Consider the following 14,708-nt stretch of genomic DNA (forward strand, 5'->3'; position numbering starts at 1 on the left):
TTGTCTTGCATTAGTAGGCAGCTTTAATAAATCAATATTTAGCAATCAATAGTTAAGCATCAGTGAGATGGACTGCACTGCCCTAGTTTTTTAATGTTTTTGCTTTTGCAACTTTTTGCAATTTTCTTTCATTTTTCCTCAGTACATTTTGAATGCCTACCTGTTTATTCCTCATCTCAGCATTTTGTGCTTACTGTACAAAGTACTTCTTTGTCAGCAATGTTCTGTTTTCTTTCCCTTTTTCAGATGTTGTTTACCTACATAACCACCTCTTCAACTCTTCTGTCTATTCATATCCCTCCTCTTCCCATTTTTTTTTTCTTCAGATGTCAGATTACAGTGAATGAGAAGGTTTACAAGCACATAAATATTTATATCATTACAAATGCATCTTCTGGCTCCTCTGTCTGTTTGCTTTACTGGAGAGTCAGCTAAATCTCTATAGCTAGAGAGTGCATGGCCCCGAGTCCTATGAATAATTGAAAAAAGGTACTTGAAGCTACGTAAGTTACACACAGTTCAAAGCTGTCAGAGTTTCATAGATGACTTTTAGATCTGTTGTGTTACTTTATTAAGAGTATTTGATTCTGGTCATATATTATGCATTATACTGAGATATTCCCATAGTTTAAACATGATAACATAACAGTTCAGTAAAAACTTACTTAAAAGTTGGGGAATAGTGTCAAAAAATGTATCCACGCAGAGATTAAACAAGAAAAGACCGAAGGGATTGCTGACAAATCGATGTGTTAGAAGCTATTCTGACAGATGTGGTGAAAAGTATTGCACTCAACACAGGTTAATTGACATCCTTGAATTGCCTTATCCAATCATGGCAAGCATGACAGCAGGCTAGTAAGGGCTTAAGTTTCTCCACACATTGATGTTGACGTGTGCACAGGCGCAGGAGCAATACTCTGAATACTGTACTGTGTGTATAGGAACCTTGCAGAATAGAGGCCTTTCTTGACCTTTCCAAAAAAACAGAGTTGCTATGTGTGCTCTAAATGTAAGTTACTAATGTTTAGCAGTTTTATTTACTAGCTTACTGCTACCAATAGTGACCAAACCCAGTATCAAGATTAATTCCAAAGCTAAACAGCATTTCTTTTTGATTTTCAGGTGTTATTAAATTCAGAGTGGATTACTATACTACACACCAGCGTAGCCAACACAAGCTTTAGGTGTGCGACACCTGCTCAGACTGGCCAGACAAACTGCACATCCCCAAAAAATAAAAGTCACAAATCTGATTACTGATATTGGTCCATAAAATCACAGAAAGTGCAAAAGACTGATTTAGCAGCTTTAGTTGATGAAGCAATGGACACATGCCTCTTAAACTACCTCTTGTAAAATTATAAAGTAATATTTAATATTTTTAGGCTTTCTCTCATTCCCTTTCATTCTACAACTACCTGCACTTGATTACAAACTTACATTTCTATAAATGTTCGTAAAAATCAAGCTGAGCGTCACTTCGGGCAAGTCATGTAGTCATGTATCATATACTGCATGGGACATAGGTAGTTACAACAAGTGAAGGATGTCAGACCTTAGTCTATACATATTCCATATATATACTAGAGTATATGTAATATATTATCCATCCTTAGACCCTACATATATTTGTTGGGTCTTACAGACTATCGGTCCAAAGGAGGGCTGGCAGGTGTACAGCTCAGCCCAGGATGCTGATGGGCGCTGCATCTGCACAGTGGTGGCACCAGAACAAAGCCTGTGCTCTAGAGACGCCAAGAGCAGACAGCTCCGCCAGCTACTAGAGAAGGTAAACACACGATTTTACCACACACCTGCACACACACGTTGTTTTATAAAGGATAGGAATAAAGACGTAACAAGTCTCTATAAGCTTTATTTTCCTTTCATCTCCCGATACAAGGTATTTTATTGTGAAATTTAACTGAAGTGGGGTGCTGCTAGGCCTTTCCAGGATTTTTTTTTCTCTTTTCAACAATAGCCCATTACAAATTTCAGGCACACACAGGCTCACCAGGAAAACCCATCAAAGTGCCTTTCAGTTAGCTGCGCTGGCTGGAAAGAAGGAAAGAACAGAAGACGTCATATATTTACTTTACAACCATATCATGGACTGTAGCTAGCGTCTCAGTTTGTGCATTGGAACCCCCGTTCCAGTTTTAACGTGGCTTCTTTTATTCTAGGTGCAGAACATGTCTCAGTCCATTGAGGTGCTGAACCTGCGCACTCAGAGGGATTTCCAGTATGTCATGAAGATGGAAAACCAGATGAAGGGTCTGAGAACCAAGTTCAGACAGATTGAGGATGACAGGAAATCCATCATAGCCAGAAATTTCCAGGTGTTTTATTTTTACCTGGTTAATGTTCAGTGGATCTTTGTGTTTTGTTTTCATTTATGTGAATTAGTTGTTTTTATGCCTTTCTGTACCATGAATCTGTTAAAGTGTAAACAGGCTCAGTATCTTTTCTCATGCAAGTCTTTACATAAGTTCAATCTAACAGTTCTTTTAACTTAATATATTTCAAAGAAGAGAAAACCAAGAAATACTAAGTCATGAAAGGGTTTACTAGTTGAGTTAATTGACACTGTGAATAGAAAGCCACTGTTGTCCGAGGCTTAATTTAGTGCAGTTGGCTAATAACTACCCTACAGATTCCCTTGAATTTTCACCATAATAATAAAAATGTATAGCATATTTACCACAAACCCTTCAGAAATCATTCAGAAAGGGTTCAAATCTTAGATTTCTTTTCGCTGCTGTCACTGCCCCGTGTGGATTGTACTGGACAGCTGGTAGGGGAGTAGGATTATTTCTGGTGTGGCAAATTGTCTGACACCAAATGAACTGAAAGATTCGCAACAAGCAGCTGGAAAATCAGAAATTGAGCTGTTGGTTGACCACCAACAAATTCCAATGTCATTGTATCATTGCAAATAGGAAATTGGTCCATTTCCTTGTGTTTAATAGTACTAGATGTCAGTGCTAGCATTACTTTATTCTTTCATGTAAGGCTGACTGTTCTACTACAGTACAATAAAACTCTACCATGGACATTTCCTGACATACAGTAATTTCGTTTCTTCCTAACTTTTGCACCTATCCGCGATCTCCCACCTCTTCCCCTTTGTTTCTCATCTCTGCTGCTGTCATTTCTGTAGGAGCTTAAGGACAAGATGGACGAGCTGAAGCCGTTGATCCCTGTGTTGGAGCAGTATAAGATGGATGCTGCACTCATCTCTCAGTTCAAGGATGAGATCAGAAACCTGTCTGCGGTGTTGACAGGCATACAGGAGGAACTTGGGGCGTATGACTATGATGAGCTTTATCAGCGAGTCCTGCGACTAGACAGTCGGCTCCGCAGCTGTATGGGCAAGCTGAGTGAGTAGTGTGCACTGCATTTTGCTGATAGTACAAAAAGTTTGAATTCTTCTTGTTATCACAATAAACTAAAATAAGAAGCCACATGTGTACTGAGAAAACTGTGCTCATCTAAAAATAATACTACTGTGTGTGGTTAAAAACAATGGCATTAGTATGTTGTAACAAGTTCACATAGGAGTATTGATGTTATAGGTGTTGCCATCATGGTGTACTTGTGAGTAATCCTGCTAAAGAAATTAACCACCTAGGGAAATGCACAGTGCTGTGCTTAAGTCTAGAGCCATCGCTCATTTCTGTGTATGTTGCTAGGACAACAGGAAAATAGTGCAGCAACTTATTCAAACATGTGGAAAACAAAAGTAACTAGTTCTATTTGGTATGACCACCTTCATTTTTCATCACAGTCTGAACTGTCTTAGACAAGTTTTATTGTAACTTCTTTAAGTAGTCTTCTTGAACTAATACTGTTACTGTTTATGAGAAAGACCCGAGATGCAAGCACAGGCTGTGATGCGAGTGAACTTTATTCCAAAAGGTGAAAATGCAAGCAGAAGCAGAGAATGTCCAGGACAGAACTAAGAGCACAGCCCATTCTCACTCCTGACGCATAATATACCAACGATTTGTCACATTCCGAGGCGTTCCATGGAAATGCGAAAGGTGACCTTCTGTGTTCCTATGCTACGCGCTGGATTGTGGATGAAATCGAACAGAATGACACTCCCGCAGTAAAACACGTTCCAGCCGTGTAACCCTAACCATAACCTTATCCCTAATCTTAACCACCACATTAATCGTGTTAGATAGTGTTTTCCAAAGTGATTTAAGTAACAGAAACGTAAATGTGTAGATTCATTTCTCTCATGTTTCCTCATTTTTCCGAACTCGTAAAATAGGGACCTGTTGGGTGACCGTAAGCGCAATATACCGATGATTTGTCACCTAGCGTAAAATGTTACGCTTTGGGAGTGAGAACGTGTTGACAGACTGACAGAAATCAGAGACAAGATACTGACAGGGAACAGAGGGAACATACGGGCAGGGATGACTAGACTAGACTAAAGAGAAGAAGCTCAGAACCAAAACCGAAGAACTAGGAAAATTTTACCAGAATACATAACCAGAATAAACAAGAACATAAGATAATGTTAATTAATACAAAACACACAGTTACATTGTGTGTTTTCTTATGCAGACATGCTTTTACAGCAGTTTTAGAATCACTGTCATGTTGAAAAATGAAGCCTTTACCATTTAGATGTTTTCCAGATGGATCAAAATCCAGCATCACTTGCCTGCATCAATGATTGCATCAGTTCTGAAAAAATCCCCAAGACCACTGAAATGCAGCCCAAATGACAGAGCCCCCACGGTGTTTTACAGATAGCTGTACCTCTCTTCTGATCTCCTCCATATATATTGACAACATATTGAACCAAAAATGTGGATTCATCACTCCATCACCTGTTGCGTGAGATTTTCAGTCCAGTTTTTGTGTAACGTGGCATACTGCGTTTTCCTTCATTAAGAAAGGCAGTCACTCTTCCACTGAGACCATTGGTGATGAGGCTTCACCAAACAGTAGATGGATCAGCTGAACTGCCAGACGCAACTTGAGGGTTGTATCCTGAAACCCTAGAAAATCAGTGAGGTGCAGGAAATGGACTGAAAATGAGTGGAAAAAAAACAGCCAATGTCCAAAGAAAACCTCCAGAAGGCTTTAAGAGAATCTGGATTAAATTGTTCAAGATCACTTAAAAATGACACAAACATCTGGCTCTTTGGAAGCAAAATATATAAAAAATGAGCAGTGGCTTTACACTTGCACACAGTTTCACAAAGTACTTTAATATAATATAATTAATATAACCAAAGTTTCAAAATCTTTGAATGTCCAACTTCAGATACTTTTACTATTCTTTGCTTATTTCTTGTTACATCTCAGAGTGACAAATGTTGCTCTGAGATATAACAACTGTGAGAAATAAAAAACCTTGTGAATGTCAGTGTGTTTCATCTAGAATTCATGCTGGTGAAAGACATTTTTTAAGGACTGCTGTAATGTTTGGCCTTTAACATTAAATGTTCTAAAATCTCTGAGGGAAGTGAGAGTAATGTGCCATGCCTAATTTCTTCCTAATGGGCCAAAAAGGAAGCACTTTGTGCCTTTAATATCTACAAGCACAGTTTCTCCCGGGAAGTTAAGCTATTAATTAGTACAGTAGGCAACATTCAAATTACATGGTGACTTTCAGGGATCTGTTTTCTTAGTGGGGGGCAAAGTGAACAAGCAGAAGATGGATTTCTTAATATGATGGCAATTTTAATGACACTTGTTCCGTACTTGAAGATCAACCATCCATTACTAATTGTGCTTAAATCAAGCCTGTTATAACTTACCAAAATAACAGGTGGAGGAGGTCTGCATAGAGAAAGAGATGTGTACATTTTTAATCTTCAGATACTCTAAAGAACTGTGCACTAGACATAAGTTGAGTTTCCTGTAGCTACAAACCTCTTCAACCTGAGCCTGAGGTTGGGAAGAGTCCCACAGCTCTGGAAAACCTCCTGTGTTGTACCAGTGCCAAAGACTTCACGCCCCAAGGACCTCAACAGCTACAGGCCGGTGGCTCTGACATCCCACCTGATGAAGACCCTGGAGCGGTTGGTCCTGGCTCAGCTTCGGCGCCTAACAAGCTCATCACTGGACCCACTTCAGTTTGCCTACCAGCCTGGCATTGGAGCGGATGATGCCGTCATTCACCTCCTACATCGTTCCCTCGCTCACCTGGAGACCGCTGGAAGCACTGTGAGAATCATGTTCTTTGATTTCTCCAGTGCCTTCAACACTATTCTTCCCTCGGTTCTGAAGGACAAGCTGGAGAACTCTGGAGTGGACCATCACCTCACTACCTGGATCCTGGACTACCTCACCGACCGACCACAGTATGTGAGGACTCAGGGCTGTGTGTCGGACAGGGTCGTCTGCAGTACGGGGGCCCCACAGGGAACGGTTCTGGCTCCGTTCCTCTTCACCATCTACACTGCAGACTTCTCCCACAATTCCACCCAGTGCTTCCTGCAGAAGTTCTCTGATGACTCTGCAATAGTCGGCCTCATCACTGATGGGGACGACAAGGAGTACAGAGGACTGACTCAAGACTTTGTGGACTGGTGCCAGCTGAACTACCTCCAGATCAACGCCAGTAAAACCAAGGAGCTGGTGGTAGACTTCCGCAGGCACAAGCATTCTCCACTGCAACCACTGAACATCCAGGGTATGGACATTGAGGCTGTGGACAGCTACAGGTACCTTGGTGTTCATCTGAACAACAGACTGGACTGGACTCATAACTCAGACGCCCTCTACAGGAAAGGGCAGAGCAGGCTGTACCTGCTGCGGAGACTCAGGTCGTTTGGGGTGGAGGGCCCACTCCTGAAGACCTTCTATGACTCTGTGGTGGCTTCTGCTATCTTTTATGGTGTGGTCTGCTGGGGCGGCAGCATCTCTGCTGGGGACAGGAAGAGACTGAACAGGGTGATCCGAAGGGCCAGCTCTGTTCTAGGATGCCCTCTGGACCCAGTGGAGGTGGTGAGTGACAGGAGAATGGCGGCTAAGCTGTCATCCCTGTTGGACAACGTCTCCCACCCCATGCAGCAGACTGTGACAGCACTGAGCAGCTCCTTCAGTGGGAGACTGCGGCACCCACGGTGTGGGACGGAGAGATTTCGCAGGTCTTTCCTCCCCACTGCTGTCAGACTCCACAACAAAGACTTTAACTGAACAAACACACACATCCACACATGTGCAATAACACTAAGTGCAATAATCTTTTCTGGCATCGTTGTATTTTTACTCAGTTGTATATAGCATTCGTATTCTATTTTTATCTTATTGTATATTTTTATTCTATTTTATTCTACTGTATATAGTATATTATTTTATTCTATTCTGTACAGCTGTGTACTGTATTTATTCTTATTGTATTCTAATTTTTGCGTCATAACTTTTGCACTGTCCACTTCCTGCTGTGACAAAACAAATTTCCCACGTGTGGGACTAATAAAGGTTATCTTATCTTATCTTATCTTAAAACATCAGTTGTGTAATTCTGTTTTAAGTTAAATTAAGCATCTTGCTTCCACTGCTACCTTAGTATGCACGGAGGGCACACTCTGTGGTGGAACAGGCATGAAATTGGCTTCAGAAATCTAGTTAGAGACAAAAAGCACCACAGCACATCTTATCGCTGCATTTCTTTATTAACAGCGTGTGGGAAATTAATGAAAATCACTGGACCTGTTACAATAAAGACATCTGGAACCCGGTTTGGGGCATGGATGACTGATCCTCTCGCATCAACCAGAAACAACAGGGTGAGTTATGAGAGCATGAGGGTGCGATGCATTTAATATCAGCGATGTGCTCTGTTGTTAAAGTGGGCAGAATATCACAGCAATTTAAGAAGAGGCTTGCATTTATAGATGGGGTTTTGATTTATTTATTTATTTTTGGGAGGGGTGATTTTAAAAAGATGTACGATGTGGGGTTTTTTCATAATATCAAGAATGATTCAGATTTGATTTTGTATTGCTGATGGCTGATTCTAACCATCTGTCCTCTCCATCATCTCTTGTTAGGTTTGGTATATGGACAGCTACAGCAATAGCAAGATTGTACGTGAATACAAGACAATGGAAGACTTTGTAGCAGGGGTGGTTTCTCGAACCTACAGCCTCCCCTTTAAATGGGAGGGAACAAATCACATGGTCTACAATGGATCGCTTTATTACAACAAGTACCAGAGCAACATCATTGTCAAGTATAACTTCGAGACGGGCAGCGTGCTGGCCCAGCGAGCTTTGGAATTTGCCGGCTTCTACAACATGTACCCATATACGTGGGGGGGATACTCTGACATCGACGTCATGGCTGATGAACTGGGAATGTGGGTTGTGTACGCAACCAATCAAAATGCTGGAAATGTTGTCATCTCTCAGATCGACCCTGACACTCTGCAGGTCCTAAAGACTTGGACCACCGAATATTCCAAAAGGAACGCAGGTGAATCTTTCATGATCTGCGGGACACTTTATATTACTAATTCTCACCTGTCGGGAGCAAAGGTTTACTACGCTTACTCTACCAAGACTTCAACCTATGAATACATAGACATTCCTTTCCACAACCAGTACTTTCACATCTCCATGCTCGACTACAATGCCAGAGAGAGGGCGCTGTACGCTTGGAATAATGGGCATCAGGTAATATTTAATGTGACCCTTTTTCATGTCATAAAAACTGATGATGATTCTTAAGTGTGATACTTTTCAACTACAACTACAGCGCCATCGTTTGTGATACAAGGACCTCCTTATTGACCATGTTTTCTTCTATTTGAAATGGACTGTGGTTTCTTTACTTCGCATTACTTGAACTTTTCTAATTTTTGCCTCTGGATTCTTGGCTGACTTGAGCATGGACTTTAATGCTTTACTGAAAAACATGCTATACGGTTTATACACATTTCCGTTGCTGCTGATCAGACTAGTATGCCTTATTTGCTAAGTGTCAGGTCTGCCAGCACAAGACGCTTTTGCATGAATGTTAACATTTTGTCCACAGTGATTTGCTATGACATGACTGTGTTTTGTTGCAAAATTGTTACTTGCTTTACAGTGTTTGCTTTCTTTGTCTTATTAAAATTCTATTTAAAAGTATTTAAACCTTGAAAGTAACGTATTAATGATTGTAAAATGTAGTTTCCATTCTTTTAAAGATGGCCCTGTAAAATATTATTGTTATGTATGTCTCTGTGGAAGAACATTTGTATTTTTTATAAAACCAAAACCATGAGACTATATCGGCGCATTTTCATTAAAACGAATTATTGTACATTTCATTCAAATTATTTTGTCTGCTAAAAATGAATATCGCCCCTGATCTGATGAAGAAGCAGTCAGCACCCTAGTCTAGTCATTCGGCTTATTCCAGTCAGGAAACGATGCATCCCACAGTGGAAGCCATTTGCCTTGTTTGGTTTGTGTCCATCATAGGCATGCAGTATTCATATTAGCATATGAGCACTCATCTAAAAGAGTTTGAGGTATGCTGCAGATGACTCTCCCTTTTGAAACCCAACCTGTATCATCTTAAACAGGACAATTTGATCAAATGACTTCTCCTAAAAGGTGATGGAAAAATAGAAGTATAGTACTGCACACAAGTCTTAAGCCGTACCTCATTTCTTTATACTGTATTTTTTAAATATACATGGAAATACAGAGTATAAGGCAAAAACAGTTTGTACAATTCTTAAAACCTTGAAATTCAACGACCATCTTTATTCTTTATATTCTGAACTTTCTTAGTCTGCTTTCTTGTTATTTCTTTAAGTAGTCTTCAGAAACAGTTCTCCAAGCTTCTTGAAGGACATTCAAAGCTTTCCTTTGGATGTTGGTTCCCTTCTGTTCCTTTCTATGTCAAAATGATCCCACACTACTTCAATAAAGTTGAGATCCAGGCTATGGGGAGGCCAATCCATGACTCTATTGTGTGTTTTTCTAACCAGGTATGTTTTGTTATCAGCAGTGTGTTTGGGATCATTGTCATGACTAGAAGAATAGAATTTTCAAGTATCTGCGCTTTATTTGAGTAGTTTTTCTCTGACAACTTTTTACTTTCACTCCCTAAATTTTTAAACAAATATCTGTACTTTCTACTCCTTATATTTTCAAAATGAGCTAGTTACTTTTGGTTTAACAAAGTATCAAAATAGATTGATACATATATACCATCAAAACAGTGTACATCACTGTCACAACAGCGTTTGTTTTCATTCAAAGGCTTTATGATTTTTCCTATAATGGTGGGCCAGTCTCTAGTAAAAATGCCTGGGCCAACTTTGTCCCACTCCAGCCCTGTAAGCAGCTCATCTGCAGTCTGGTGTTACCTACATCTTCCTATTCAGAAGGCAGAATTTTTGAGTTCTGAGTACAATCGAAAGCACCACGACTGCAGTTTTCATGTTGGATGTAAAAAGCGCACATGACGCTATGACGTAGGCTAGAATCATGGCGGCGGTCAATGGCGGTCTAGGCGTGGGATTTCTCTTGTGGAAATATGCAGATTATTTTTTCCTTTCTATTGGTAGGTGGCACAGTGAACTTGTGGCAAGTAAGCAAGCTAGAAGACTGCCAATCTTGCTGGGTATCCAGTTAAAGAAGCAACACATTAACAAGAGAAGTCTGAGTAAAACCAAAGTTACTTTCCCTAGTAACTAGTTACTTTGAAAGTAACAAGTAACTTGAAGTAACTGAGTTACTTTTGATAGAACTAGTAATGTAACTCAGTTACTAATTTAAAAGTAACTTACCCAACACTAACTGTTTTACTTCTCTCCTAACCTCCCTCCATATATATTGAAGTCTAATAAGGGTTTGGCAAACACTAAATGGATCAGCTGACAGGCTGCATGCATCTCTTAGCTCCTGTATCAGGCCTTTGCTGGATTTCTTTTCAATTTCTTAAGGACTTGACTTTCAGATTGTCAGGGGGCCGAGTGGCCTGTACTGAACAGGACTCAGGTGCAGAAACCCAGAGCAGAGACAGCAGATGATGTAACAATTTATTAGGCTTAAGTGCAAAAAAAGAAAACGTAGCAAAGACAAAAAAAAAAAAACAATAAGACGTGGAGTTTGACGAGGCGTGGCCTTGGGAACGTGGCTAGGGTGAGGGAATGAGGCCTGAGATGCAGAGTGGAGCTGAGCAGGGAACAGTCACGCTTAAGAGAGAAGATAGAGGAGTTAGGGAGGTAGTGGAGGCAGCTCTGAAGTGGCCAGTTGTAAGAGTAGCAATTCTTACTTGCAGTAGGGGACATGGAGTGTTGAGAGGGGGGTGATGAGAATCCAAGGGAAGCTGAGTGGCGTGGAAAGGCTGGCCTGAGATCCGGGGCTTCAGATGGAGTGTGATGGCAGGAGGGCAGGCAGGTGAGGCACAGAGAGATTTTCAAAATGATTGCTTGGTATCCTGAGTCCAGAGGTGGAGCATGAGCCAAGGTGAATACAGCAACTGCAGCACAAGAGAGTCTTGTTAACAAGATAGATCACAGCAAGAACTTGAAGTATAAGGCCTGTTACCAACATGTGTTGATGACAAACTGGCAGTGAATGAACATCTATGGTCGTGTCCAAATTCATGGGCTGCATTCTCCTGAGGACCCGGCCTTCGCGGTCTACGTGGGCCGGGTCCTCAGAAGATCGGGTAGGCCGGAAGTAAACGGCCGTGAAATTGGACGGTCTAGCCTTCTGATTAGCGTCACCGCTGTCTCGGTGGAGTTTAATAAACTCGGCCGTCTGCTCCTTGCTGTCTAAAATATAACAGGACACTGGAGTAAACTCTCGGCCATCTCACACTTCTGTTTAATCAGTTTTCTGTTTGACGTTTAGTCAGCTGTGTAAAAACCAAGGAGGAACCCACCCGGGGGATTAATAAAGTTTTATTTTATCTAATCTAATAACTTTAATCTCAGCCAAACCGATTTACTCACGAACAAACAAAACACTGAAAAAAGCCCAACAATAACATTTTTAGGTTGTCTAAGTGACTTATATATTACGTTTGTCACGGCCGGGCGGGTTACACACAGTAATTCGGCGTGCCCGTGTGGCGTGCTGGCTAGACCCAAGCGCGGCGAAGGCTAGCGGTGGGTTTGGAGCAGGCACGCAGTTATTCTAGTAACGATCAGTGCACGAAGCGTGGCTTCGGAACGGTCGTTACCGACAGAGAGCGAGCGGAGCCGGGAAGAGAAAAAGGATTGAAGGGATAATCACTCACGGTTGCTGAATCAGGCGGAGACTGACGTCGGCAGAGTTTCGGAGCTCCTGACACGAAGAGAATGATGTCTGAGCGGCGAACCGGTGGGTGGCGTCTCTCTTTTAACCCCGGCCCCGTGATCAGCTGATCACAGCTGATCACTGGCTGACAACGTTTAACCCGAGCAGCGAAAGTCCGCGGTGATCTGAAAATGATGTGCCGGGAGTTGTGCCATTCTCGGCCGCATCAGTAACCCTCGAGCTCCCGGCTAGCTATCGAGCTGGTGGGTAGCAGACGTCTCCGAAAACGTCGAAGCACTTTAGCAAAGATGCGATATCTTGATAAACCGAGCAGATATTTGATGTTTACACAGCTACTTTCTCGCCTGAAAATATGTTAAAAGTTTATTTCGTGACCCAGAAAGATTAATAAGAGTAATTTTTAAAACTTAGTAGCGGCCGCCATTAGCCGGAAACTGGAGCTTGGCTGGGCCGCGCTATGAATTCTGGGATATGGTGGGCCACGAAGGACACACCCGACCCATCCTTCAAATTCGGAAAAAGGAGCACGCATTTGTCGGCTGCATTTGGAGGGGTCTACGAATTTGGACAGCCTTCGGCGCGTCGCTGTGACGTAATCGGTCTACAAATGCGGCCTCAGGAGAATGCAGCCCATGAATTTGGACACGACAAATGTGTGGTTTAAATCCCTCTGGCTTGATTGCCTGCAATCCGGTTGTTCAGTGATGACGCGACGAATCCTACTTCCGGGTCTAAAGTAGTCTGCGTTTAATATGGCTTTTGTGTTGTTAACATGTTTAATGTTATGTATTTTCTTCTATTTGATCTCAAAAAGCTCCTAAAACAGTCAGTGATCACTGTTGACCTCCCTCGGCTTTTATTACCGCTAATCATTTATTTAAGCTCAGTTTTTAAAACCTTAGGGTGTAACTACAGCCCAGCCCATGCAGCAGTATATGAATGACTAACCTCGTATTGTGGATGGATTATCTCAGTTGTTCTCCTGGCTGAAGTTTGGTCCTTTTACAGCATCCTGCCAAGCGATTACATTTGTTCCTGACCACCGAGAACACTCACGGTAACTTTTATCGAGTGGAAAAAAAAGTTAGCTTGTTTATATTATGCTAACGTAGCTGTGTCGCTAGCGGTCACGCAGCACATCATTATATACCAGCTAGCCCAACTTCAGTAACCCTACAAACGTTACTGCTGTTTAGTTTTCTGTCTTCATTTATGCTGGAAGTGATAACAGAGCTGTACGTTTTAATTTGTTTCCAAAACCCCGCAGTCAGGACATGCTATATTGTATTTAGATAGAAGCTAGCGAGCTAACTCCCTGCTAACTTCTAACTCTGTTAAATGTCATAAATCCCGTTTTCATGGATGCCTGGATGTTAAACTCAATTGTTACACCTGGTAGAGCAGAACGCTGATCATTTTATTAAAGATGAAAGACTTTAGACAGTTTTTCAACTCTCAGTAATGCCACAGTGATCGTTTGATATATGGACCTGCAGCGGAGTTTAGACCCAGACACGGCTAGTGACGTCAGACTGAACAACCGGATAGGCTCCAGGTGTGCAGGAGCTGGAGTTGGCCCTGCCCAGGGGCGGATCCCAGGTCAGTTCAGGAGCCTTATGGAAATTCCAGCCACCCACCGCAGACCATGACACAGATACTGTTCAGTTGCTGTAGATAGTTTTTTAAGCCTGCCACTTCTTCTTTTTTTTTTTTGACCTTTTACAGTTCTTTATTGACAGATACTGTAAAGAAACAACAAGAAAGCAGAGGGAGAAAGAGAGAGGGGAAGATATGCGGCAAAGGGCCATGTGTTGGACTCAAACCCAGGTTGGCCACTCTCAGCCATATGGCATGTAGTTGAATTCAACCGGCGCCCCCTGCCACTTCTACTTTTGTCCTCGTTTCAGTTTCCTCAAATATTTTTAGAACACACTGTACACCATGTTGAGATACTATATGACAAGTTTTCAGCTAATAACTAACTACTACTTTATGCCTGTCAGACTTCATTATCTTTGCCATTTGTATTACTTAACTATAGAAATAGGAATAAATTAAGTAATTTTGCAACAGAACACTAGCAACAACCTGCCTGAAGAGGCAATTTAAAATTTGCTCTTTGCTAAGTTGTCTGTTACATGTGGAAACAAGACTGGTTTATTTCTTGTGTTTGTTGCCTTTTTGTGCGATTCATAAGTCAGTATTAAATGGCTTAACAAGCAAAAATAACTAAATAAAACAAACATTCCTCTGAAAATGGTCCGGTACAAGAGCTGGACTGACAATGAGTGACAAGCAGCCAAACCTACAAAAGACCTTCAGAAAGCCTGGAGAAGTATTGCTGAATACTTCTCCAACAAATGAAAAGAAAGTCTGGCTCCTTGGAAGCAAAATATGAAGAAATGAGGAGTGGGTCGAGACTTTAGCACAATACTTTGGATTTTAGTAGCGAGGGAAGGAATTGTT

At 41.6% G+C, this 14,708-nt stretch overlaps 1 protein-coding gene and 2 long non-coding RNA genes across 3 annotated transcripts in view; 2 read left to right on the plus strand and 1 right to left on the minus strand.

Annotated features, from left to right (window-relative positions):
• Nucleotides 1-9,993, plus strand: part of olfm3a (olfactomedin 3a) — a 33,071-nt gene extending 23,078 nt beyond the window's left edge. Inside the window, exons 2-6 of the mRNA XM_085417754.1 lie at nt 1,649-1,792; nt 2,187-2,342; nt 3,164-3,383; nt 7,657-7,763; nt 8,028-9,993. Of these exons, the coding sequence (XP_085273880.1) occupies nt 1,649-1,792; nt 2,187-2,342; nt 3,164-3,383; nt 7,657-7,763; nt 8,028-8,705 (1,305 nt within the window). The 3' untranslated portion in view covers nt 8,706-9,993. The remainder of the gene's footprint in view (nt 1-1,648; nt 1,793-2,186; nt 2,343-3,163; nt 3,384-7,656; nt 7,764-8,027) is intronic.
• A 1,015-nt stretch (nt 9,994-11,008) lies between these two features.
• LOC146661851 (uncharacterized) lies at nt 11,009-13,712 on the minus strand. Its single transcript, XR_014913191.1, has 3 exons — nt 12,223-13,712; nt 11,251-11,457; nt 11,009-11,170 (listed from the first exon to the last, which is right to left on the minus strand). It is a non-coding gene; the product is annotated as an uncharacterized LOC146661851 (long non-coding RNA).
• Nucleotides 11,583-14,387, plus strand: LOC146661852 (uncharacterized). The gene is made up of 3 exons (XR_014913192.1): nt 11,583-12,305; nt 13,713-13,841; nt 13,982-14,387. It is a non-coding gene; the product is annotated as an uncharacterized LOC146661852 (long non-coding RNA).
• The last annotated feature ends 321 nt before the right edge of the window (nt 14,388-14,708 follow it).

This window comes from Rhamphochromis longiceps, linkage group LG9, assembly GCF_057381845.1.
Source record: "Rhamphochromis longiceps isolate RC_006_pf linkage group LG9, R_longiceps_female_GT1.1, whole genome shotgun sequence".
In the NCBI taxonomy this organism is placed as follows: Eukaryota; Metazoa; Chordata; class Actinopteri; order Cichliformes; family Cichlidae; genus Rhamphochromis; species Rhamphochromis longiceps.